Source organism: Pelodiscus sinensis, chromosome 6, assembly GCF_049634645.1.
Source record: "Pelodiscus sinensis isolate JC-2024 chromosome 6, ASM4963464v1, whole genome shotgun sequence".
Lineage (NCBI taxonomy): Eukaryota > Metazoa > Chordata > Testudines > Trionychidae > Pelodiscus > Pelodiscus sinensis.
In genome coordinates this window covers 48241585-48268468 of record NC_134716.1, presented here as the reverse complement: position 1 = coordinate 48268468, position 26884 = coordinate 48241585, and the positions used below count along the sequence as shown (strand labels likewise).

General features: G+C 40.9%; 1 protein-coding gene across 3 annotated transcripts in view; it reads right to left on the bottom strand.

Annotated features, from left to right (window-relative positions):
* Positions 1-6050: 6050 nt before the first annotated feature.
* Positions 6051-26884, bottom strand: part of SYK (spleen associated tyrosine kinase) — an 87886-nt gene continuing 67052 nt past the window's right edge. For all 3 annotated transcript variants that reach the window (XM_075931891.1, XM_075931890.1, XM_075931892.1), the window contains 7 exons: positions 16472-16565; positions 14150-14327; positions 12678-12887; positions 12079-12268; positions 10107-10247; positions 9710-9822; positions 6051-6664 (listed from right to left, as the gene is read on the bottom strand). In XM_075931891.1, coding sequence (XP_075788006.1) covers positions 6592-6664; positions 9710-9822; positions 10107-10247; positions 12079-12268; positions 12678-12887; positions 14150-14327; positions 16472-16565 — 999 coding nt within the window. In that variant the 3' untranslated portion in view covers positions 6051-6591. The remainder of the gene's footprint in view (positions 6665-9709; positions 9823-10106; positions 10248-12078; positions 12269-12677; positions 12888-14149; positions 14328-16471; positions 16566-26884) is intronic.

Here is a 26884-nt window from a genome sequence, read left to right as displayed (position 1 = left end):
CTTTAATTCACTGTTCTCTCTCATAACCCATGCTTACTTGTCTTTGTCGTCCTTCTCCAATAAATAAAAAATCAAGACATAATAGCCATTGTTTTGCAGACAGCAGTGTTTCTGGCTTGTCTCTCTAGAAAATACAGAAGAGACACAATAAATGAGTTTGCTAGAACTGCCCTGCATCTCGGTGGCTTTGATAAAATTGGCAAACACAAGAAGAAAAAACACAGTCCTGTTCACTTGAGGTTCAATTTTTAAAAAGCAGTTGCAAAACAAAAGCTGGCAAAAAGGAAAGGGAAAGGATTTTTTTGGGGTCCAACTCTTCAAACACAGAGTGGGAACAATTAAAAAGTTTCCCTTTCCTGGTTTTCCACGAGTGTAATAGTTTAGCACGAGTGTAATAGTTTTAGTGATATTGCTTTCCTGGTTTAGCACGAGTGTAATAGTTTTAGTGATATTGCTGTTGTCCAGAAGGCATATTGCACAAACCAGCCATATTTTATTCCAAATGTGCAAAAGAAAACCATGGATGTATACTCACAGCAGAGAGTGTCTACAGGTATACCTGTAAATGTGCATTCAAAGAGTTAATTGCACTCCTAAAATTGTAGCTTTGGCCTGTCTGCCAAATTACTTGCTGTGCTTTTCAACCTTTGTTTTGAAAAGGGAAAGGCAGCTATTGTAACCCCTCTTGCACGGCTGCCCATTCCCCACTCTCTCATGCTGGGCAGAAGCACTGGGAGGCTAGTGCTGAATCCTTTCCATTGCATTCCCTTGGCCCTGAGGGAAGCTCAAGGAGACAGAATGACTATGGCTGGCTTTTGTGCAGCAGTGTCAGGCAGAGACAGTCTTGTACCCCGTCTTTCTCTTGTGCAGCCATAAGCTGCCATTGAAGCCAATTACTCGTATCTTAATATAACAAGAAATCTTATGATGGGAAATCTTTGGTATCTCTATAGTTACACCTGCTGGCTGTGAAGGAGTCTCACCAAAATGAGAGCTCTGAGAGACCATAGAGACTTGGTGCTCTTTGCAAAATGCTGAGGGGACTGAAAGGGAATGGTGAATGTGCCTCTCTCTCATCCATTCAAAAAAGCCATTTCTAGGCTCAGTGAATATTAATATTTGTATGTTAAAGTGTCAAGGTGCTATTCACCTCAACTAATAGGTAGCGCTAAGGCACAAGGGAAACACGGGCATTTGTTGTATAACTATACTAAATTGATAGAATGTTATTTAATATTGTTGCTTTCATTTGTGTTCCTAGAGGGAAGCTAAGTTACCCTAGACTGACAGGCCACAATTCTGTTCCAGCTGATTTAGTTCGGGTCATGCATCCCTCTGAAGGTACTCTTTGAGGTGCTTTTCTCCACTGTGGTCATTACAATATCCCAGGATATTTTTTGCAAGAATTAGAGGTGCATTTTCTTAGACAAAATTTATTGCAGGAAATTACATTCAGCTAGGCTCAGAATTCCACTCTCATTTATTTGATTACATTCTTCTCATCTTCTTGTTCTAAACCAGGGGTGCCCAAATTTTTTTCAAAGAGGGCCAGATTTGATGAAGTGAACATGCGTGAGGGCCGACCATTTTGCCTGACATTCTTTGAACCATTAAAATTAAATGCAAATTAACTATTTTATGCAAAGTTTATTGCAAACGGCATACTTTTCATTTCGTCACATGGATGACAAATCTAAACAGGTGTTAAATCACTCTGCCTTTCATATCTGAAGGCCAGATGAAAAAAAATCCAGGAAGCTGAAATATATGTCAGGAACTTTGTAAAGTACATTACATATTATTGGTAATAAAGGTTGTCTGTCAACTTTTAAGTTCAAAAAATATGAACAGGAACATAACACCAAGTATACATGTTGTGTCCAAATATATTTATAACTGATTTAGACCAACTGACATTAACTGAGATTTTACAATGTATTCATCTCAATACATATGGATTCGTTGGGGGCCATAAAAGATAGATATTGCCAAATTACCTGTGGGGCCGTATTAAACCGGAACACGGGCCGCAATTGGCCCCCGGGCCGGACTTTGGACATACCTGCTCTAAACTGTGCAGTGTGTTACTGTGTGCTTTTAAACAGCTGTCATGTTTTATTGCAGGGTTGGTTGCACTTCAGAGGTGGTAGAAACCACTGATTATATATCCAGAAAAAAGGAAGCAACTAAAGTAAAAATAAAAATTAAGTTAAAGGTAGTATAAAAAATAAAAGATAAGGTGTTTAGAGAATGAGCGTATTAACAGCATTACATCTATACAATTACTGACATCTGCTGGCAAGATGTGCTGCTTGCAGCCACATCAGCATAATTCTAAATGGATTGAGGAATATCATTGACCTTTTAAAAATAAAAACAGTTTCAGACATTTAGTCTGCACCTGTTACTTGTTCTAGCTTTAATTATTTTAATTGATGCAATTTATGAATATTATTTTTGTTTCTCCATTTAAAAAAACACACCTTAATTTGGTATATTTCTCCTTTTAGAACATAGCTACACACTGGTGCTTCAGTTTCTTTAAGTAAGCAATGGGAGGGGGAGACAAGTGAATGGGAGCAGAATATAACTTAAAACAAGTGGTAACTGATATGATATCGAATGTTTTACAAAAATCATAATCTTAGAGATTATGCTTTCCCATCAATATAATCCACCTCTTCGAGAGGTAATAACTAAATGCATGGAACATTCCTCCATTAATCTCTCTGCATACACAGTTGGTGTTAGTTGCATTGCTCAGGGCCAAAATTTTGTACTCTGTATGACAGAGTTAGGCCAATCTAAATCAATTTAAGTCAGCAATGTGCAGCTAACGCTTAGTGAGTGGGCCTCATGTGTGGCCCTCCATCTCAGTGGGCCACAAGTCTGTCGTAACTAAGGCGTTCTCCTGGGATAGGGTAGTTTTGGTAACTGTGCTTGAGTACCTACAATGTGCAGAGTGTGATGACTGAACCACAGCAGCACTTTGATTGGATGCAGAAGGCGTGCACAGCTACTGTTGTATGCAATAATCACGCACCTCGCTTCATATGCCCTTGCTTTACATGCATGTCACTTTAGTAATACTGGTAGGAAAAAATCGACATGGTCTGAAACCTGTGGAATCTGTCAACCCTGCACGTGAGCAACGAGTAAACAAAGAATCTTGTGGGTCACACATAGAATCCTGATGGACCAGGCCTGAGTAAGGGCTCAAAATAAACAGACAATCAGAGTAATCTGGCAAGTATATATTGTCTATCTTGACTAGAAAACAGTAAGTACAGCGTACCGTAATTATATCACAGTCACATATATTTTCAAAAAGGATTCTTATTACAACCAAACCTTTTACAAAATTTTACTTTCAATTTAACAATATATTCATTTAGGCCAAAAAAAGTTCATATTCATACACTATAGGCTTTTATAGCAAAGCTAAATAAACAATAAAATTAATACTAATCAGGATGTTCCTTCATTTTAAAAAAGGGTTTTAAAAAGAAAAGGGAGGAGGTTGGGGCTCCCCAACTTGGTCACATTCAGCCTTGCTTTCAGAAGGATGGAGAGCATTTGGAATTGTAACCCTAGCACTTGCTTGGTGATTGGGTTTATACTCAAATATCACTTGTGCTTGCTTAACATCCTGTTTGCATTCACATGTGGCTTGTTGTATATGGAGTTTGTCTGGGCAAAAATGAATGCTCAAAAATCAAATAGCACTGCAGAAAAACTGAGGCTGAGATATGTAGCTTTTCAATGTATACACTGATCACGCTTGGCCTACATTTTCAAAGTGGGTGGTGGTTTGAAGTGTCTTTAAATCTGAGGTACACCTTTACAATGGCTTCAGTTGCACATCTCAAAACTAAGGCACTGAAATCATTAGTCACTTTTGAAAATGTAGGCCACTGATCTTTAAGGGTATGTCTACACTACCATCCTAGTTCGAACTAGGAGGGTAATGTAGGCATACCGCACTTGCAAATGAAGCCCAGGATTTGAATTTCCCGGGCTTCATTTGCATAAGCGGGGAGCCGCCATTTTTAAAACCCCGCTGGTTCGAACCCCGTGCAGCGCGGCTACACGGGGCACGAACTAGGTAGTTCGAACTAGGCTTCCTAGTTCGTGCCCCGTGTAGCCGCGCTGCACGGGGTTCGAACCAGCGGGGTTTTAAAAATGGCGGCTCCCCGCTTATGCAAATGAAGCCCGGGAAATTCAAATCCCGGGCTTCATTTGCAAGTGCGGTATGCCTACATTACCCTCCTAGTTCGAACTAGCGGGGTAGTGTAGACATACCCTAATTTAGTACAAAGAAACAAATTATTTTACATTAGATCTCCAGTACCTACAAGTATTTCACAAGGGAAACCAAACTTCTGTAACATCTGCCATGTTTATATTTTTGAAACATTGGCATTGTTTAATTTATTTTTTCCCAAAGGAGAATAATATCTAAACTAATTTTAAAAATGCCCCGTTAATTTCATGGAAAAATACATATGTTCTGAACAGACATAGAAATAAATATATCAAGCCTTAAACCTTATTCTTCAGTACCTTTAAATACCCGTATTTCCTGTAATAGTAAAATGTGCATCAATTTATGTGCATGCCAATACATTAATTTTGGGAATTAGTTATCATATATATAATAGCCCAGTGTCTGTGAGTCTGTAACACTGAAATGCTGGCTGTTCCCTCTGAGTGGCCCGTGCTGCATGGGGAGTGCGGGGCCCAAACGGCCGCTTGCTCTGCTTGTTCCCCTGTGGCGGCCCAGCTGAGTGGCGCAGAAGTCAGCCAAGTGCCACAGCGGGAGGGGGAGGAAAGTGGGGCGGTGACATTTGGCGTGATAGCGGCTCCAGGCCCTGCCCCCTGGCCATAAACGTCTCCGCCCTACCTCCCTTCGTCTCCTGCCGTGGCTCTCGGCTGATTTCTGCACTGCTCAGCCAGGCCGCTGCGTGGGAGCAAGTGGCACAAGCGGCTGTTTGGGCTCCGCGCTCCCCATGCAGCACGGGGAGAGAGAGAGAGAGAGAGATGGAGCAAGAGACCGGAGGCTCAGGAGAGAAGACCGAAGTGGAGGAGAGACCTGAAAATCCCGTCTTATGATGGGCTAATTGGCTAGTTTTATATGAATAGTCTACATATATTTGGACGGTATAAACACAAAGAATTATATAGCACACAGGGATCAAAAACAGTATTGGATTATGGAGCTGTAATTTAAGAAAGGGAATGAATGTTTAGGCTGAATATCTGGATAAACTTGGAATATTTAAAATGAGATTGGAGAAAAGCATACAACAGGGAACAACGATAGGAACGGTATGATTTGTTATCTTCATACAGTGCCAGAGATCGTTTGGTGCATTGCAAACAAATAGAAAGATAGGGACTTTTTCTTGAGGGCTTACATTCTAAAGCAAGATGAAAGCTATAAAGTTAGCACAAACTCTGACATTGTGGGGAGGACAAAGATAAAGAAATTGAGGTGGAATGCATCACTTTGGGCGAAGCGATTAGGAGTGGAGGTGTAGGCTCTGAAGTCTGCAGATAGAGAAGTAAAAATTTGGTTGCATTTCAAATGTCTTGTCCCTTCTGGATGTTGGATTGATGGGTAATGTGGAAGAGGAGTAATGTGAAAGATGGTGGTGGCGGCCGTTTGGCATGTAATGTCAGGGAGTCTGTGATATCCATAAAGACAATGGCGGAAGAAGAGAAAGGTAAGACAGAAAAGAAGGTGCTCCCATTGGCAAACCAATGTTCCCTCAGCTAATGTAGGCACAGACAATAGCTTTAATACTGAACAATATTACCTGAGGCATAAGAGTATGTCCCAAGGACTCCTTCTGCATATACGACCAATATCCTAGTTAGCTGGGAAGTTCTGAATACAAACGGAGAGGTATGGGGGCGGGGGATGGGAGAGGGAATTCAGAGGGGAATGGGTGCTTCCTTGTCACATGTCAGTGATTCACAAATTCTGGTTCCTTTCTACTAGCGTTCCTGCAGGGAATGTAGGGCTCTTTATTTTGAGAGGATTTCAGTGGTCTAGATAGAGTACATTAGGGTATAACCTAAGAACTAAATATGCTGTCAAAAATTAATACATTTCTCTCACTGTGGGAAAAAGCTTTATCATATACCTACTCTTGGAGATGTCTGAGCAATTCTTAGGGCAAGCACCAATAATGAAAAAATCCTGGTTCTGTATTCAAATATATGCATGAGAGGATGAGAGAGAAAAAAATATTCAATACATATGCCCTCCCTCCAAAGCCAGGAAGGAAGCATGTAAAATTAACTTAATTTAGTAGACTTCTAAAGCTCCTTTGTGCTGTCTTTGCTGCACACAGTGTAGCAATGTCCGCTTTTTAAAAAGATATTTATGGGTTAGAAATTGCACTGAAAGCAAGCAAAGGCGACTCTTACAAAGGGCTTCACTTTGAACTTTGGCATTGTTGAAGCTTTTTCAAGCTGTCAAACTGAACTCATTATGTTTTCCGAAGCTAAAACTTTTGGCTGTCATTGTCAAAAGGGAGCTTGCAGCAGACCAAAGTGAGCACGAGGTCCATGGTATCCACATTGTTACTGTGAAATGTCATAATAATAATTTCGCAGTCTGAGCTCAACAGCAGAAAATCCTGGTCGTTTATCAACCCTGTAAAAGGAAGAAAAAGATGAGTGTATAGACATTCGAAAGTTGTGAAAGGAAGGGCCTTTTAATCACTGTTCCATCTCCTTATAGTTTTAGACTTCACTGAAGGTTCTTGTAAATGGCCCAGATTATACTATTACAGTTATCACCAGAAAGAACACCAGTGAATGTCACACTAAACTACAGCCAGATCAACCAACCCATCGTCACTACATTGCAATATATTGCACATGTATACTTGTACTTGAAAGAATAAAACTGCTTCCTTTTACCTTCTACCTCATTTATTTCAGCTGTAAGGTATGGAAGATAGTCCATACAGTACGCCATCTGACGCACAATGAGAGCTATGACCCCAGCCCTGGAATTGCTTTTCATCACCTCTGGGAGTGGTCCTTGGATATATGGCTAAAATGCCTTTCTTGCATCCACTGTTAACACAGGTGACCCCTGATTAAATTAAGAACAAGTCTTTGTGAAATTTGCATTATACAAGGATTCGTTTACTTCATATGGCACAAGTGTATTGTCCTTAGCATTTTCCCCAGTACACTTAGGCTGTGTCTACATTGGCAAGATTTTGCGCAAAAGTGGCTGCTTTTGCGCAAAATCTTGCCGCCTGTCTACACTGGCCGCGAGTATTTGCGCAAGAATACTGACTTTGTAATGTACAAAATCAGTGGTTCTTGCGCAAATACTCTGATGCTCCCACTCAGGGATAAGCCCTCTTGCGCAAGAGGGCCAGTGTAGACAGCAACGTTAATTTCTTGCGCAAAAAAGCCCAGTGGCTAAAATGGCTATCGGAGCTTTCTTGCGCAAGAAAGCATCTACACTGGCACGGATGCTTTTGTGCAAAAGTAAATCTTTTGCACAAGGCACATGCCAGTGTAGATACTCTCTTACGCAAATACTTTTAACGGAAAAACTTTTCCGTTAAAAGTATTTGCACAAAATCATGCCAGTGTAGACGCAGCCTTAATTTGTGGATATAATAATCAGCCTTCTCATGATTAATTTATTATTTATGTCTGGGGGGAGGGGGGAACCTCAGGACCGGGGGCTGGATGTGGCTCCCAAGGCTCTCCGTCAGCATCGGGGAGGCTGCACTGGTGCTCCAGACCCTCCATTGCCACGTTGCAGGGCTGGAGCACACAAAATCTAGTAGCCCCGGCCACCCTAGGCTCTGGTGTGGGAGGATCATGTGGGGAGTGTCTTTCTCCTCAGTTAGGGGCCATGACAGTTAGGATTTGGGGGATTTTTTTGTTTTTTGTTTTGCTTCTCACTGATTTTTCTGTGGCTCAGTGGCCCTCAAATCTGGGATGGGGAACCTTTTTTGGGTTATATCATAGTTGAGTGTTTAAGACTTTGTAATTAATCCTGATATAAGTGATTCTGATGTGTTCAAGTGTTTATGGCTTTCATTGAATTAATCAGGGAAGTGAGTCAGGCTGATTATAAGAAAGAATCTATATTTCTGTAAGTCTCATTGCTATGTCTACACTCGTTGGTTCTTGCTCAAGAACGGCTGTTCTTCCTCAGAGCGTCCACACTGCCCGCCTGCTCTTGCACAAGAAGATTTACAGTAAAGCATGGTAAGAGAGGGCTTCTTGCGCAAGAACTATGCTCTTTTCTAACAAGTGTAAGCTCTCTTGCACAAGAGGGTGGTGTGGACGTTTGGCAGGGGTTTCTTACGCAAGAAAGCCCTATGGCTAAAATGGCCATCAGAGCTTTCTTGCACAAGAGAGCATCCACACTGCCATGGATGCTCTTGTGCAAAAGCACACGGCAGTGTGGACGTGTTCTTGTGCAAGAGTTCTTGTGCAAGAACCTGCTAGTGTAGATATAGCCATTTTGTTTTTTTTTGTTATTTCTAGAAGCCCTGTGCTCATGAGAACTGTGTTCCCGCCATGACATACCAGCCAGTGAATTCTGCTTTCAGTTATTTACTGACATAAATTGAAAGGAACTTCTCTCAATTCATACCAATGTAAGCGAAAGCAGAGCTTGTCCCATTGCTTTCATATGTGGAAGATTATCTTTTTTTCAAATGTATCTGTGATGCCTACAATACAATTTCTGTAGTGTTTTGCAGGAATTTGTAATAGTTGCTTTGGGAACCCATCTTCTCATCTTGGCTATTTTAAAGCTTGAAAAGCATAAATTTAAATGACAATTTGAGTTTAAAGTTGAAGACATCAAAAGACTATGCAGCTGTTGCTAGTTGTTTCCATTTTACAAGGTTCTAAAATACATATATTTAAAAAAAATTGTTTTCCAAAGTAAAAATATTTCAAATATAAAAAATTAACTATTTATTTCCTAGCACAGTAAAAGACCATTATATTATATATTTTGTTGGACTCGAAGGTGCCACAGGACTATTCATTGTTTTTATAGTTAGAGTGGATTTTTGTGCTTTAAATTTTCAAAATTTCAACTGAATAAAGCTATGGAGCAGAAAAATGAAACTAACTCAGACATTCTGTAACTTTTCAAAACTTCAGTCTTAAAGTCAGAGGCTTTTGTTCCTTTTGCCTCTTAATAACTTTTCCAAATTTGAGGGTATTTTGAAAGGGAAAAAGTAGACATCAATTATTTTCTATTGCTTTGGGGAAAGAGGAAAAATACCTGATACTGAGAAATTTTTTGTTTTTAAAAATTGAAATGGAACTAAAATAGCTTTTAAAAATATCATCAAAAGTGACATTTGCCTGTGAACAATTTTGATTTTTAATGAAAGCCTGTTTTATTTTATGTATTTAATTATTTATTGTCCAGAACATTTTTAGGCCTTATTTTTGCTTAAGAAGTGTGAAAAATCTCACATTTGGAATCAGATAATTTTGTATTTGGTAGATAGACAGCAAGTGCATAAGTTTCACAGCAACTTGTGGTTTGAAAGCATGATGGACTGCCTGAAGTTTGAAGTTTATTTTTTCTAATTAAAACATCAGCTGAAAGAAAATGTTTTGAAATGTCTTGTTTTCTTTATACATATAGACATAAGAAATATTATGATCAGGAGATAAAATATCACATTGTACTTACTTATATGTCCAACAAAGTTTCATCAAGTCATACATCTCAGATGGACAAGCCTCGGGAGATTCCATTCGGTCTCCTCTTTCAATCATCTGTGCAACCTCACTTCCTTTCATTCCCTAAAGCAGAATGATAAAACCTGAGTTGCAGATAGAATACATCAGCCAAACTAGCCCTTAAATATACGAGAGGGGTAGAGACAGCAAACATCTGAGCCATACCACAAACCATTTGTTTCATCAAGCTTTCTCAAATGGGTAGCTGGGGATTACCCTAGCATGGGACAATCACTTGTTGTAGGAGAATATATCTATCAGGTAGATAGGTGTGCATGCACATGATACACATGTGTAAAACAATTACTTTTCACTATCTTTGAAAAACGTGAATTGAAGAAAAATACCTTATATGGTTTTTGCCCATAGGAAAAAGCTTCCCACATTAGAACCCCAAAGCTCCAAACATCACTCTTGCTAGAAAATTTGTAGAAGTTCATACATTCTGGAGCATACCACTTGACTGGCCATTTTCCATGACTTTGTGCCTAAAAATGAGCCACAAAGAAAAAGCAGGCAGTGGACACAATTATAAATATCATCAACATTCAAATATGCCATGTGAACTGAAAAAATGCAAAGCAATGCCATCAAACTGTTTACACACAGAGAACCATAAAATAGATGGCATGTTTCCCATAAAAAGAGACATTTTGTAGTGGCATCTATGGAATTGTTACTGTTCTATTCACAGTATAGGAATGCCATGAATACCACAGAAAAGATAAATTTACCTGCAAATGATATTTGGTCATGTTTTAATAAGATCTACTGCACATTGTTCTTTTATTTAATATTCAATCAATTTGTCACACTTTTAAAAATTAAGGTTTCATATCATGTCTCATTTGTACAACATGAGTACGTAACCCAAGGCACATACTTCCTTCAAGGCAGGACTTGGACTCAAGAAAATATTTCTTTTTATCTCAAAACAGCAAAAGAACAGATAGCTTTGGAGACTGATACTGAGTTGCAATCTGATTAAGTTGTTTCTTGACACTCTTCTGTGGCAATACCAAGTTATCACAAGGCAACATGACAATGAAAGTCCACTATGCTTTGCAGTTGGAAAGAAGAACATACATTTGTCCTCAACTTTCACTTAAGGTCCCCTCTTCACTTGAGGCAAAGTGTGGGCTTGAAAAGCTCATCCCAAACATTTTAATTTTAATTAAAAACATATTTCTGCTGTTTGAGCCCCTCCCTAACACCAATGGTAATGAGTATCTTCACACTTTCCTTAATTCTACTGCTCATTGATCAGAAATGCCTTCATGAAGGTTGACCTCTAACTTACCTATGATGATAAATCTATTGAGTAGGAAGTAGAGGATGAGAGGGCAAGGGCAAGGAATGATTTGAACTGCAAGGCCTCACAGGCATATCTGGTTATTCACCTTAATTTGATAAGGAAGTCAGAGCAGTGAAAAGCATAGGGAGAATTTGGTATCACAGGTTCATCCTAGAATGAACCTCTCACTGGGGAGGCAGATCACACATTTGCCCCAGATATTGTGCTCTTCAGGACATAACATAGACAAGCTTTAAAAGGATAAAACCCTGTGATAGGAACAGAGGGAGCAAAATAGGAATATAAATTAAGGGAATTAATGGCAGACTCAAAGATCTCTGTTTAATCCCAAGTGCTGTTATATATTTATGAAATTTGGCAGACACTTCATTTCCTTTGGGTGTTGAACTAAACAATACCTCAGTAGAAGGATTTATTTAGCCATCATTTAACCCAACTGTTTTTATTCAATCTGCTTGTATTTCAGTAATCTGAACAACGTTAGGTTTAGTTTTGGTTGATGATGTTGAAAGAGTTTGAGTGCAAAATATACAAAAATGTGGAATGACACTGATATGTATTAGAGTGAATTTCTAGGACTAGTCAAAACTTTTTTAGAGGAAACTATTTTCCAACAGCAAATAGGGCATTTGACTAAACACATTTTTCAAGGAAAGTGTCTGCTTTCCATGGAAAACTTTGACTTTTAATCAAAAACTAAAATCTGAAAAGTTTTTGCCTTTAGCTCCAAAACAATCTTTTTGGCTGAAAAGTCTCCACCTCCCTTTCTTTTTCTATGAAAAAATAAATCTCCATGGAAGGAGTAAAAAAATTCCATGGAATTTTTCCCCAACCAGTTCTATCCATTTCAGTAAGGCCATTCCTTTGTTTTAATTACCTACTAGCAGACAACAAAATAACCAAAAATGTTCTGTATTTCAACTTTTAGAATAACTCTACTTCAGCTGAAAATATTCCATAAAAACATAATAGTGTCAAAGTCATATACATTTCATTAATCTTACCTTATAATAATTCTCATCAGAAGCAAGAGCTTTGGAAAGCCCAAAGTCACTAATTTTGGCATAATGTTGGGTAACTAGCAATACGTTTCTTGCAGCTAAATCTCTGTGTACAAAATTGTTTTCCTCCAAATATTTCATCCCCATGGAAACTTGATGCACCAACTCTGTTATATTCTTTTCCTTGACATGCCTGAAAGTTATAATTGAGTCTGTAAGAAGTCAGTAGATCATTTTCATGACTTTTAATGGTGCTATATTACAAATTCATTAAATGTTCTTCCTCACATCATATGGGTCATCTTGTTCATTTAATGTTTTAATAAACTTTGATTAAAATAGATGACAGAAGTGCCTCTTGAACAAAAAATAAGAGTTGTATACTCAAAACAGGCCAGTGATTGTGGAACGTTTGGAAACTATAGCAGTCTCATCAGAAAATTTTTGGTACAGAAGAGTCTTACAGTACCCTCCCCTCCACCCACCCTGTAGATTTAAAAAAAGAACCCATTTTCATTGGTAACTTTAAAAAATGTGAATACTAATCTCATTTGTGTGTGTGTGTGCTAAAACCTTATAAAACATTCTCAAAGACAACATACCGGTTTTTCTGCAAAAATTTATTTAGTGGTCCAAGTTCTGCCATCTCCATTACTAACATCCAAGACTCAGCTTCACATATGCCTATCATTCGGACAATGTATGGGTTATCCAGTTGCTGCATTACGTTTGCTTCTCGCAGTAATTCATCCTTTACAGCTGGGTCATTGTTTTCATTCTTAAGAATTTTTACAGCTACTGGCTTGGCACCTCTATAAAAAATAAGTTCAGTTGTGGGATTAGTAACAAAAATTTTAAGTTGAGCACGCACACACACACGCACGCAGACACATTTCTCAAGTCTACACCAACATTGATACTTCTAGGCTTATAGGAAAGATTAGAAATGGTGACATACTAAGGACTTTTGAATTCTTTTTGGCACTGAAAGGCCAAAAAGTGCTACAAAAGCATCTCTTACAATGGATGAAGTCAGCTGAATGTAAGATGGAAATGAAGGAATTATAGAAAAAATGTGCACATGCCCAAAAGAAGGGTCTTGTAAAGAACTCCAAGCCCTGCAAGCTCTCTCTGTGGCTGGGGAGAATTCCCCTGGTGTGGGTACAGAGAAGATCGCTAATAAGGCTGCCTTCAATAAGTCCTTGTATAGGGCATGTTGGTATGGTGGTGCGGGTACTGGGGGCAAGGCAGGGATATGCAACATTGTAGGTGATAGGGCAGCCAGGGGAGGCTGCTGTAACTTAAAGCACAAGGTCATTGTCTGGATAACCGTGAATTGTCACCAAGGAACAAGATTAGTGAACATGGAATGAAGACTCTGTTCAGCATTGCTCAATACTGCTCATGATCCAACCACGAAAGACTCACTTAAGGACAAGAAACATGTCCAGATTTAAAAGCTGATCATTCTTACACATACGGTCCACATGTTTCAATGAACCATTGTTAATATTTCAGGATAAAAATTCATGAAAATTGGGGAGGTTGCATTTTTATCAGTACAAACAGGAGCTGTTCTTCTCGCTTTGATTACAGAGACCCCAGCCACTCCAAAGAAGCGCTCCTCCTGTGAAGCAGCTATTGGGTAATGCTCAAAATGCGTCCGTGTTAAAGGAGCTTCCCGAAGGTGCACATTAAGGCACTGAAATGGATGTTCACTATACTTATTTAAACTGAAATGCACCAAGCTGTACAGTGTGCGCACTGGATCCTCTTCACCAGTCAATTCCCATAGAGAGGCTGCAGTGACTGGAGTGGGAGCACTAAGGGGACTGGCTCGTATGCACTACGGGAGGAAGCTAGAGACCACAAAATACCACGATGTACAGCCCCTCATAGAAACTACATAGCTGTACTGGGCACTTTTCCATTGTACGGGCTGAAATAATGGCTGGTGAGTACATGAAGCTTTCTATTTGGACAGAGAGGGAGAAATGTGTGAGAATTTCAGTTACTCATTCATTGTATATAAATCATTTTGTCACACTAAATAAAATGGTAGTAAAAAACTTACTTTTTCATTTTGTAGAACCCTTTCTTTACCGTACCAAAGTTACCAGAGCCAAGTTCTGCGTCCTCCAGATTCAGCATTGCTCTGTCTAGGTAGACATTTTTTGGCTTTATCTCCTCTGGATCTGCATATGGACTTTCATAGACTTCTGTATCCATGGGCAAGGCCTCCCTCTGATCTCCTGCATTTCAACCAATGAACGAGTTATCAAATTATAGTACGTCCATTACTCATGGCAGTGCCTGCTTTTACAACTACTGTATCCACAATGTAGGTAACCAGAATTGTCACTTAGACCTTTGACTTAGCTGTATGAATATTTGCTTTTAGAAAGCCCAGCTGCTGCTTGCTTCATATACACAGGGCACTCCTCACATTGGGAAGTGATAGGGGGACAGAATGGGGATCTACTTCATCTTTTTATCTGTGAATTTTCCTTTCTACTACCACCAGCAGTAGAAAGTAGGGATGTAAGCGACTAGTCAACTATCCAATAAACATAATTGGATAGTTGACTAGTCCCTTGACTAGGTGCTTCCCCTTGTTGCCTCTATCAGAGGCAGTAAGAGGGGGTGGAGCAGGAGCCAGTGCTGGGTGGAGCTGACTTAAAAGCAGGTTCTCCCCAGCACTGGCTCCGTGGTGGGAAGGGGAGGCAGAGGGCGGTGGGGACCGGGCACAAGCTAGGAATCAGCTGATTCCCGGCTTGTACTCAGTCCCAGAAAGCTACACCTCTGCTTTTTAAATGCATTAAGAGCTGGCCATCTCTTAATACATTTAAAAAGCAGAAGCACAGCATCAGGGACCCAGTGTGAGCTGGGAATCCACTGTCCTGGCTTGCATTGCCTGCCCCCTCCCCGCTGCACACTAGCCTTTTAAATGTATTAAGAGCTTGCTGGCTCTTAACCCTGCTGTGGCTCTGCCTTTTAAATGTATTAGCTCCCGGAGGCGGGTGCTAATCGTTCTGCAGTTCCTCTGCATATTAACTAATCGACTAGTTGATGGATATTCCATCAACTAGTTGATTAGTTGATTACGCTAAATTTAACATCCCTAGTGGAAAGTGTGATGTTTGTCATCACTACCTGAGTTGTCCTTGTTAGGACACTTGTGGAATATTTTTTCAGCCTTGTATACTTGAAAAATAAATAAAATATTACATATAAGTGAAGCCTTCCAAAGACAGTGTTTGTGGACACACTCTGCTTTGTGTGTTATTGTACGTGTTAACCTGTGCTCATATTTGTGTAATCTTGGGAAAAGCTCACTTATATGGGGACATCTTCTTTGTATGCCCTTACATTTTCCATTCAGCATAAATATCCACAGCCATTAACTTAAAAGCACAGTGCTATTCTAAAAAGTGACTGGTAAAGCCAGCACCATGAGCTTCTGTGGTTACTCTTGGCATGATTTCCAGATCCAATTTTATTGTCTTAAAAGGAACATGAGGTTTTACTAACTGTCAGACCTGTTCCAAAAGTCCAAGTTGTTAGGACCTTTCCTTCTCTTACATCATGCCTGGTGATGAAGATACTGGTAACCAAGTTGGGTGCCCACTTGCACCTCTACAACCTGATGTCTCAGAGTTTAGAGATGGGTGTGTTGGGGGGCAGGGGATATTCTGCACTCTTTTTCAAGTGGTACAGGTTGGTACGGTAGGGATGTGCAGGAGCACTGCTGGGCAAACTTTCCTGCAGGGTCCAGAGGCAGCACAGCCCCGCTTTGTCCCTCTAACATGCCCAAGGATGCATGTAGTAGAGACTAGCCCATAAGTAGCAACCATTTTAAATAGTTTGAAGTGTCTGCATTGAAATATTCATACATTTTAGAAGTTGACAACAACCAAATCATTTGTCTGACTTCTTAAGGGCATTATGCCAGCATGGGGCCCTGTGCTATTCCTGACCAAAGGGCGGGTGGAGAAATAAGCTAAATCCCCCATGTGCAGTTATTCATATTGTACCAACTTCTCTGACCAGGATGCAGTATCAATGTCTTTCTGCTCATAAGAAAAGAGCTGAGTATTTAGTGGGGTTCAATACAACCTCAGACTCTGTGTCAAGGTTCCATGCGAAAGGGAGAGAAGAAGGAAGGATCCTTCAATCAAATTTCTGGCCTCCTTTTACAGACACTGATCCACAGTGTTCTCCACTACCAAACTTGAGCCATGTGCATGGTGTTGCAGTAGTAGCCACTGCACAGTGGAAAACAAATACAGCTGAGTAAAGCAAGTTTACCCTTATCTGTATATCTGGGCTTGGTGGTGATAATTATCGGCAGTAGGAGGTAAAGGCTTTAGTATTGACATAACATATCTCTTCCTACCTTGATCAGCTCCCATTAGAGCTCTGGTCCTCTGCAGCACATAGGGATTAATAGATGCAGAATCTGCAGGCAGATGACGATGCGATGGATATAACTGCAGCACACAAATGGAATTTTCAGTTTGCTTAAGAAATGGTGTCTTTGAATTAATATTTTTTCAGAGCGTTAGGCATAATGAAAGATAAAGGTGGAGAAGTAGAGAGAAAGAAAGGAGTCAAACCAAGCTTCTCTCATCCTTCAGGTTATTGCTTGTGTAAATATGCAGGCCGAACAAAACATATGCTGCTAAAGCATAACAAGGTACTGCATATAATTCAGAGCATTGATTCTGAGAGAATTAACTTCAATGGGTCATGCACAAATCTTATCCTGTGGTCATTTTAATTTACATGCAATTTTCCAATCTGATTTTAGTGTAACATTGGAAATCCTTGGTCTTTAAAAAAAATTGTTTATCTCCTAATTAAATCTCTGCAAATCCAGGCCACACAGACATTCTTTGAGAACAAATATAGATATAGATCTATCTACCTATAGATCTATTTGTCTATATCTATAGGCAGTACATATATTGTAGAATGGCTCCTATTCCACTATTTTGAGGAAAACGAAAGTAGGCAGTGATGACTTTAATACTCTTAGACCATATCTACACTACACAAGAAAGTCAGCCTAAGATACACAACTCCAGGTATGAGTCTACGTACCTTACATCAAATTTTTGCAGCTTCCCCGCTGTGGGAGGTTTACGGGAAAAACTCTACCATCAACTCCCCTTACTCTTCGTGATTCTGTGGGGATGGGCGTAGCATCAGTGGTTGATTTAGTGGATCCTTTACTAGACCGCTAAATCAAACCCTGGAAGACCAACCTCCCCAGAGTCAATCTCGGGGTAAATGTAGACCTAGCCTTAGGCAATTAAAGATTATGGGCCAGATTCTCTGACCTACTCTGCCCCCTTTGTGCTATTCTATTTGCAAATAGACTATGTAGAATTGTAGCGTAAACAACAAATAATGGGTGAACTTGAGCTCTGGAGTGCCACCATTGTCCATTTATGCCACTGCCCTGGCAGAGTGGATCTATAATCTTCCCTATGGTATCATTCTGGTTTGTCCAAGTGGCTGGATTGTCCCCTTAGAGTCATATGCAAACAAGCATAAATTAGAGCATTCTTGAGGCTTCTTTGACCTATTGCAGGGGTCAAGCTGGGTTTTGGCTACCTCCAGAATTGAGGAGCCAAAAAGAGGGTGTAAAACTACCTTCCCTTTTCTCTGACCCTAACTTCAGGTCATGGGCCAAATTAGTCCTTTCAGACCCAAGGAATTAACCTGGGCACCAGTGACCAAGAGATGACTGAGTTCAGGATTCTGCCAAAAGGAAGAAAGCAGAGCAGCAGAATACAGAACCTGGACTCCAAAAAAGCAGATTTTAATTTCTCTCAGGGAACTGATGGGCAGGATCTCTAGGAAGCTAAACTGCTGGGGAAAGGAGTCCAGGAGAGCTGGCTGTATTTTAAAATAGTCTTGTTGAGGGCACTGGAACAGAACATCCCAAAGTGCAGAAGAAATAGCAAATGTGGCAGGTGACCTGCTTGGCTTAACAGTGAAAACTTTGGTGAGCTTAAACACAAAAAGGGAAGCTTACAGGAAGTGCAAACTTGGATATATGATTAGGGAGGTGTATAAAAACATTGCTTGAACATGCGGGGGTATAACCGGGAAGGCCATAGTTCACTTGGAGTTGCAGCTAGCAAGGGATATGAAGGATGATGAGAAGGGTTCTACAGGTATGTTAGCAATAAGAAGATGGTCGGGGAAAGTGTGGGACCCCTATTGAATGGGAAAGGCAACCTGGTGACAGATGATGTGGAATAAGCTGAAGTACTCAATGCTTTTTTTGCCTCAGTTTTCACAAAGAGGTCAGCTCCCAGACTGCTGCACTAGGAAGCACAGTATTGGAAGGAGTTGAGCAGCCCTCCATGCTGAAAGAACTGGTTAAGGATCTGTTTAGAAAAAGCTGTATGTGCGCAAGTCCTAGGCTGGATTTAATGCTTCACAGGTGCTGAGAGAGCTCGCTGATGTGAGTGCATAGCTATTGGCCATTATCTTTGAAACTTCATGACAATCAGGGGAGGTTCTGGATGACCGGGAAAAAAAGCAAATGTAATTCCCATTGTTAAAAAAGGGAAGGAGGAGAATCTGGGGAACTACAGTCTGGTCAGCCTCACTTTAGTCACTGGAAAAATCATGGAACAGGTCTTCAAGGAATCCATTTTGAAACACATGAAGGAGAGGAAGGCGATCAGGAACAGTCAACAAGGATTTACCAAGGGCAAGTCATACCTGACTAACCTAATTGCCTCCTCTGATGAGATAACTGACTCTGTGGCTATGGGGAAAGCTGTGGACATGATATAACTTGACTTGTCCTTGGTGAAGCATTTCAATTGTTTACCTAAAAGAGTGTGCTCCAGGAGCCAGTCAATGGAAGCAAGAGCTAGGGGAGGAGGCTGGCCATTAGGGAAAACCGTATCCCCCATTTTTAGGGGTGAGGAGGAAGCTAGATGGGGCTGGAAGACTAAGAGAAGGAAAGATGGGGAAGCCAGGAGGAAAATATGAAATCATGTGACCAAGAGGGGAAGGAGTTTAAAAGAAAAGATAATGGATGAGGCTACAGATGAGAAATCGGAGCTCTTGAGGGATGGTGAAGTGAAAGAGATTGGAGAGAAGCCATTTTGATGATTTAGGGACATAGTGTCGGAGCACATAAGGTCAATCCTAATTTCTTCTAGTTTTCCCATTAGCTATTCATGATCCAGTCAAAAGGCATTGAAGAGAAGGATGAAAAAAATGGGGTAAATGCCCCAAAAAGTTGTTGAGAAGCTATTTAGGAAGGATGCTTCTTCTTTTGATTGTGCAGCATTTGCAGTAGAGTTAGAAGTGAGGAGTTCCAAAATGCATGGCAGAGGTGGGCTCTTCAATATCAGAGAAACATTGAGGTTTTAAAAAAATAGCTCCCTTGTGCTCTGCATTCTACGAGCTGTAAGCTAGCACAGCATCTAAAACATTTAACTAAAGTTGTGTGGGTCTGGGGATCGTGGGCTGCCCACTACCTTAGGCATGGATGCCATTGCCATGTGCCCACAACTTATGATTGGAAGTTGTTCCATGGGAATTGAGGGTGCCCAGCCTGACACTAAAATTGCCTGGATTTGTACGAGTGTGCTAAGCATGCAAAGTTATGAACCCAATGCCTTGAATAAAGGGAAATAAGAACAACCCAGGAAACTACAGACCGGTCAGTTTAACGTCTGTCCCAGGGAAGATAATGGAGCAGGTAATTAAGGAAATCATATGCAAACACTTGGAAGGTAATAAAGTGATAGGGAATAGCCAGCATGGGTTTGTGAAGAACAAGTCATGCCAAACTAATCTGATAGCTTTCTTTGATAGGATAACGAGCCTTGTGGATAAGGGAGAAGCGGTGGATGTCATATACCTAGACTTTAGTAAGGCATTTGATGCAGTCTCGCATGATATTCTTATTGATAAACTAGGCAAATATAACTTAGATAGGACCACGACAAGGTGGGTGCATAATTGGCTGGATAACCGTAGTCAGAGAGTTGTTGTTAACGGTGCTAAATCCTGCTGGAAAGGGATAACAAGTGGAGTTCCGCAAGGGTCTGTTTTGGGACCCGTACTGTTCAATATCTTCATCAATGATGTAGATATTGGGATGGAGTGTACGCTTATTAAGTTTGCAGATGATACCAAACTGGGTGGGGTTGCAACTTCTTTGGAGGATAGGGACATAATTCAAAATGACCTTAGCAAGTTAGAGAAACGGTCAGAGGTAAACAGGATGAAGTTTAATAAAGACAAATGCAAAGTGCTCCACTTAGGAAGGAACAATCAGTTCCATACATACAAGATGCGAAGCGACTGTCTAGGAAGGAGCATGGCGGAAAGGGATCTAGGGGTCATAGTGGACCACAAGTTGAATATGAGTCAACAGTGTGATGCTGTTGCAAAAAAAGCAAATATGATTCTAGGTTGTATCAACAGGTGTGTTGTAAGCAAAACTCGTGAAGTCATTCTGCCGCTCTACTCTGCACTAGTTAGGCCTCAGCTGGAGTACTGTGTCCAGTTCTGGGCGCCACATTTCAAGAAAGATGTGGAGAAATTGGAGAGGGTACAGAGAAGAACGACAAGAATGATTAAAGGTCTAGAGAACATGACCTATGAAGCCAGGCTTCATGAACTGGGCTTGTTTAGTTTGGAAAAAAGAAGATTAAGGGGGGACATGATAGCGGTTTTCAAATATCTAAAAGGGTGTCACAAGGAGGAAGGAGAAAATTTGTTCCTCTTGGTTACTGAGGACAGGACAAGGAGTAATGGGCTTAAAGTGCAGCAGGGGAGGTTTAGATTGGACATTAGGAAAAAATTCCTAACTGTCAGGGTGGTCAAATATTGGAATAAATTGCCAAGGGAGGTGGTGGAATCTCCCTCTCTGGAGATATTTAAGAACAGGTTAGATAGACATCTGTCAGGGATGGTGTAGACGGAGCTTGGTCCTGCCTTGAGGGCGGGGGGCTGGACTGGATGACCTCTCAAGGTCCCTTCCAGTCCTATGATTCTATGATTCTATGAAATGGTCCCTGAGGTTTACTTTAAAAGCCTATGCAGGAAACTTTTTCTGTATTCATGATTAAGTAAAGCCCTTTTGACATAGCTGTAGCTCCCAGATAAAAAATGCAGCACGATATTTTCATTTTATTTCTTTTCATGATTGGCTGAATGTTCTCTAGAGTTTGTACAATTACTGTGCTTATATAACAGGGAATAATTGCTTCTGCTAAATTCAGCGGATCTCTTTGCTTTTTAGATGAGGAAAGATTTTACGCACCAATTTTTTTCTCGTTCTAACAGAAGCTCAGGAGAAATGGGATATAAATGGGGAAAAGGCTTAAAAACTAATAAACTCAGAATTTCTGGTGGACTGGAACTTGTTTGAAACTATGAGCCAAATACATGCTTGATAGTAGTACATACCTGGAGCCAGAATCAGAAAGAGGTAAAGTTATGAAAGACCAAAGAGTAGTTCTATTGTGCCATTTTATATAGGACATGTGTTCTTCCTGGTTAGTGTCATCGGTAATGGTAACAAAAGGCAAACATTGTTATTAGGATAACAAGGGAGCAAATAAAGTGAGTGATTGGTGGTAATTAGTGACATGACACCCTCCACCCCCACAATTTTTGAAGAATTTAAGGAGCAAATTTCATTGCAATGAAAAATATCAACAAGACACAGAGGAGCCACTTGTAGCTCCATGAATCTGGGTCCCATTTTGTGATGGACTTGGCATACTGTAGAGCATTTTGGCTTCTGCAAAGCATGCCTGTCACTTATGACTCACCAGCAGAAAATAGCTGAAGCAAAGTGCTGCTCTGGCCACACACCTAACAAGCCTCCGTACTGGAGGTGGAGGAGCAGTAAATCCCCAGATGAGGATATATGGTGATTTTCTATCTTATGCTTCAAAGAGCGGGGCAAAGAGAGCAGAAAGAAATGGTTTCACGTCTTCAGTCATTTAATTTTTAAATTAATTCAGTGAATAACCATTCTACTTGAGAAGAAAGCTTTGCACATGTGAACTGGTATACTGTTGTCTTTCTGAAGATGCCATAGTAAAAACAGCTTTTACATTACAGTGAACTAGCATTATTCATCTCATGGAGGAGTTTATCACTCAAGATGAATCATGACTACTGATATTTGAAGCACTCGTATCTATTCTGGCATCTTGCTAAACTGGGAAATAAGGACCATCTTTCCTCTATTCTAGTTGGACATTTGCAGGTTCAAATATATCCCAGCAGAGTTTCCTTTATATTGCAAACCCCTATTTTCATTAGGATTGCTGGCTGAATTATATTCTAACTTACAGTTTGATAAACAAACCATTTTCAAAAGTCTGTGCTTTTTTGCCTGCATGACTAATCAGGAAATGCAAACCATTTACACTTGTTATGCAATTGACAGCTTTCTTTGTCTTTTATACCTGACTGAATGAAGGCTTACAGAATATGCTGCTTTTTGGTTTTTGCTTTTCTTTTCAATAGCATGTCCTTCGGAGCAAATGACTAGAAGTGTGTGGGAGGTGCTTATTGTTGCATGAACATGTGCTGTGTAATAACATCAGAGGATGCCATTCTTATTAAATGATGTGTGTAAGAGTCTCAGTCTGCAGTAGTTTGCCAGCGGGAGCTTTGATTGAGGAGAGGCTGGAGGATTTGATCTCATACTCTTCCTATCTGGGTATATACGTGGTCTGATTGTGAAAAGTGATAATTGGAAAAAGAAAAATAATCTAAAAGCCATTCTGAATAGAACTGTAGAGCTCTGATATTACACAGCATATGTCTCATTAGTATTATTCTTGGTTTTGACTGTCAATTTACAACCTGTACTTGAGTAAGAATGTGCATTAGGCTTTGGTGTGTGCACAGATTTTGTTTGGGTATACAGGCAGTCCCCGAGTTACGCAGATCCGACTTACGAACGGGGATTTTCTCGCCCCGGAGGACTGGAGCGGCGGGACGCCTGGTCCCGCCGCCCGCCTCCTCCGGGGCGAGAAAAGCTGCTCCCCGTCTCCCTGGTCTGCTGGGGGAGCCAGCAGACCAGGGAGACGGGGAGCAAAGCGGCGGAGGACCCGGGGCCGGACCCGCGGCCGCTTCCAGATCAGCTTTGCTCGGCATCTCCCTGATCTGGAAGCGCCGCGGTCCGGCCCGGGTCCTCCGCCGCTTTGCTCCGCGTCTCCCTGGTCTGCTGGGGGGGGACACAGCAGACCAGGGAGATGTGGAGCAAAGCCCGGGGCCTGTGGTAGAGCAGGTGGGGCGCTGCCGGTTGGTCCCGCAGCACCGCTCCTTGGCGCTACTGGACCAACCCGGCAGCACCCCAGCTGCTCTGCCCCAGGAGTCCTGATTCAGCCGCTGGGAGCCGAGGAGCGGCCGCGCTACTGGATCAACTCAGCAGCACCCGAGCTGCTCTGCCCCAGGCGTCCCCAAGTTATCCGCTGCTGAAACTGACCAGCGGCTGACTACAGGAAGCCCGAGGCAGAGTTGCTCTGCCCCGGGCTTCCTGGAATCAGCTGCTGATCAGTTTCAGCAGCAGCTGACTTGGGCACGCCTGGGGTTCTTAAGTTGAATCTGTATGTAAGTCAGAACTGGTGTCCAGATTCAGTCGCTGTTGAAACTGATCAGTTTCAGCAGCGGCTGAATCTGGATGCCAGTTCCGACTTACATACAGATTCAACTTAAGAACAAACCTACAGTCCCTATCTTGTATGTAACCCGGGGACTGCCTGTAATTGTTTCGTGGGGGGAGGGGTATTTTTTTTTAACTCCAATAGTTATATGGGTATAAATAACCTCTCCTGTGGGCACAATTATACACTTCCCTTCCCTTTCAAGAACTGACTGTATAGGTTGATGTAGGCACTTTTATATTGGCAAAACTGCATCCAAAATTGGGGAAGCAGTGTTACCTACTCATAAAATACTTATATATGAAAGTAGCACAATATCTTATGCTCACTCATGACCCTATGCAGGTGCTGAGGCCAAGCTAATATCTTGCCTGTTATTTGTATTATGTTACAGTTGCTCCACTCAGAACTGGGTTGCATTTTATTGGGTACTGTAAAATATTAATTAAATCTTCCCTCCCCCTCCTTTAATTGTTTAGCATCTAGAAAAGAGATGTAAAGCTTTTGGTGTGTTTGTTTTACTATTCTATTAAGGTATTGTTGGAGACATTTTAGTCCCCAGTAGATGGCACTAGTTGATTTAGATGTTCTTTTTCACAAGGTGACTTGAACTTCCTTTATCTAAAATAATACTTTAACTGCCTATTTTGAGTCACTGAAGAAGCTCCCGGGAAACATTTGGTTTGACATTTATATATTTATTGTAGAAAGTTTGTGTCTGTATTTTTGTCTGTGAGTCTATTTGTTAAAGAATTCCTCCTGAATGATAAGAGCTAGAACCACCAAATTTGGTATACAGCTTCCTCCTATCCTAACTTAAAGCAAGGTTTGGGTTTGGTTATGCCAGGAAAATAGGATATACCTGGAATCTAATTGTTTTCCATAATATGGAAAGACAGGGGGGTCTGAAAGGAGGGCCAGCTATACTACATAGTGACCAAAGGCAGGGTGTGTGTGGGGGGGAGAAGAATGGTTACAACAGCAAGAGAGTGGCCAGTTGGGGCCCAGACTCTCTATATTGCCAGTTACTGGCCGTGGGTAAGTTACCCCTAGTGTAAACCCCTTTCTCCCCGTCCTTCCATTTCTGTCTTTGAAAATCTCTTTAAATCCTTGGACACAGACTTTTCTATGAAATATAATGAAATAATAGTTTGTCTTATAAAACACTATTAATGTATTGGTTATGAATGTTGATAGTCACCTAAAATGAAAAAAGGCTAGGAGTCATTGATGGTAGCATAAGCTGCTTGCAGTACCACTGGTTAGGTGGTGTACGGACTTGCTGAAGAAGGAACAAATAAGGATGCTGGTGGTTGGCTAGTCTTTTGTTGCTGAGGCTACTTCTAGACTACATGCTTCTTTTGGAAGAAGCTTTTTTCTGAAGAGATCTTCTGAAAAAACGTCTTCCAAAAGAGAGCGTCCACATTGCAAAAGTGCATGAAAAAAATGGATCTGCTTTTTCAAAAGAGAGCGTCCAGACTGAATGGACGCTCGCTAGCATGTAAGCTGTGATTGCAATGGACAGAATGGCCACGAGGACACCTGTGCTTTTTCCTTTTCTTCTGAAAAAACTCCCTCTTCCCCCTCCAAAAGGACTTCTTCCTCGTAGAATGAGGATTACCAATGCTGGAAAAACCCCTCTGTTCTTTCAATTTTCCTGCAGAAGAATGCAATTGTAGTGTGGACGTTCCTCAAGTTTTGTCGGAAAAACAGCCGTTTTCCCGACAAAACTCTGTAGTGTAGACATATCCTGAGTGCTTATAGATACAGTGATGTCCAGTGACTTTTCTTTTCTGACCATGCTCACCACAGAATTCCACTCTATGTTCCCTATGCTCCAGTGTACATGTGAACCTGTTGAAAAGGATGGGTGGGAGAAAAGTATTGAAGGTAAATGGACTATGGTGCTGCGGGTATGCTGACAGTCCATTTCTAGGTCCCTCTGATGCAGTGGTTGTGGGCTCACTCTTGTCTATGTCTACCAGAGATTGGAATCTAGAGGAGGGTGAGCTATCTGAGGCTCAGTCTGCAGTAGATTTATGTCATGTTGGTAAGTTTGGGGAAGAAACTGGAAGATTTGTGAAATATTATAACTTCTCTTACAGAGGCTGTCTGCTTTTTGTGATGTGGGTGCACCATCCAGGATCTGCATCAATCCCCATCTGATACTAGATGATTTTATAGCAGCTTTCCCCCCATCTATACCTGCCAAGAATTGAAGCCCCAAGGAGCTGATTAATCAACATCAGTTTAATCAAATAAAAGCACCCACACTCCTCATATTCAACATCATTTTCAGATGGGCTTTAAAAATGTGTGTCCAAAGCTTTGGGCACACATGTGCATGCAAATGGAGCTTTTACAGCAGGGCCTTCTTCTGCAAGTCCTACTTGGTGCCCAGCCAGACAGCAAAGGTTTTTTGTGCTCCAGCATGACAAATAAGATAAGCACTAAGCATAGTATAGTTCTCCACACTGACCAGGAGTAAATTGTAAGCGTCTTTTGTGTCTGCTTCTTTACTCTCAAGAACATAGGATAAAAAAGGGTGAGATGGATGAAGAAAGGACCAAAGTGTTATTCTCAACATGCAATGAAGCTGTTAGGTATGTGCTTGAGGCTTTGACTCTCTACCTATCACTGTGAAGAGGTAACTTGTTGGCCATTCAAGAGATTCTCTTTAATGCAGAATTGAGTTCTCCCGCATCGCCTAACCCTGATCACCTTTTCCCTTGTGTTTATTCTTGCAACATTGTGCACTTGCACAGTGCATGATCAACCCCAATACTTAATGACATAATCTGTGCACATAAATTCTGTAGGACTTCTATGCACATTTTAGTGATTGTTTGAATATTTGACCCTAAATGTATTCACTAATGCATAACACAAGCCAATTTTCTGACAACTAATAATAGTTTTGTGCTAGTATAATTCATTATTTTTAAATATATCTCCCTTATATTTTATCTCAGGCATACTGGTAACAGTGCTAACATTTCTGGATGTGAGGAGTAAATTAGCTAATTTTTTTTACCATTGCTAAGGATTAGGTATTGGTTTAATTTAATTAACCAAGACCACATTTGTGCATATGTTTTGTGATTAGATAAACCAAGGATTATAAGCAAAAAGATTAT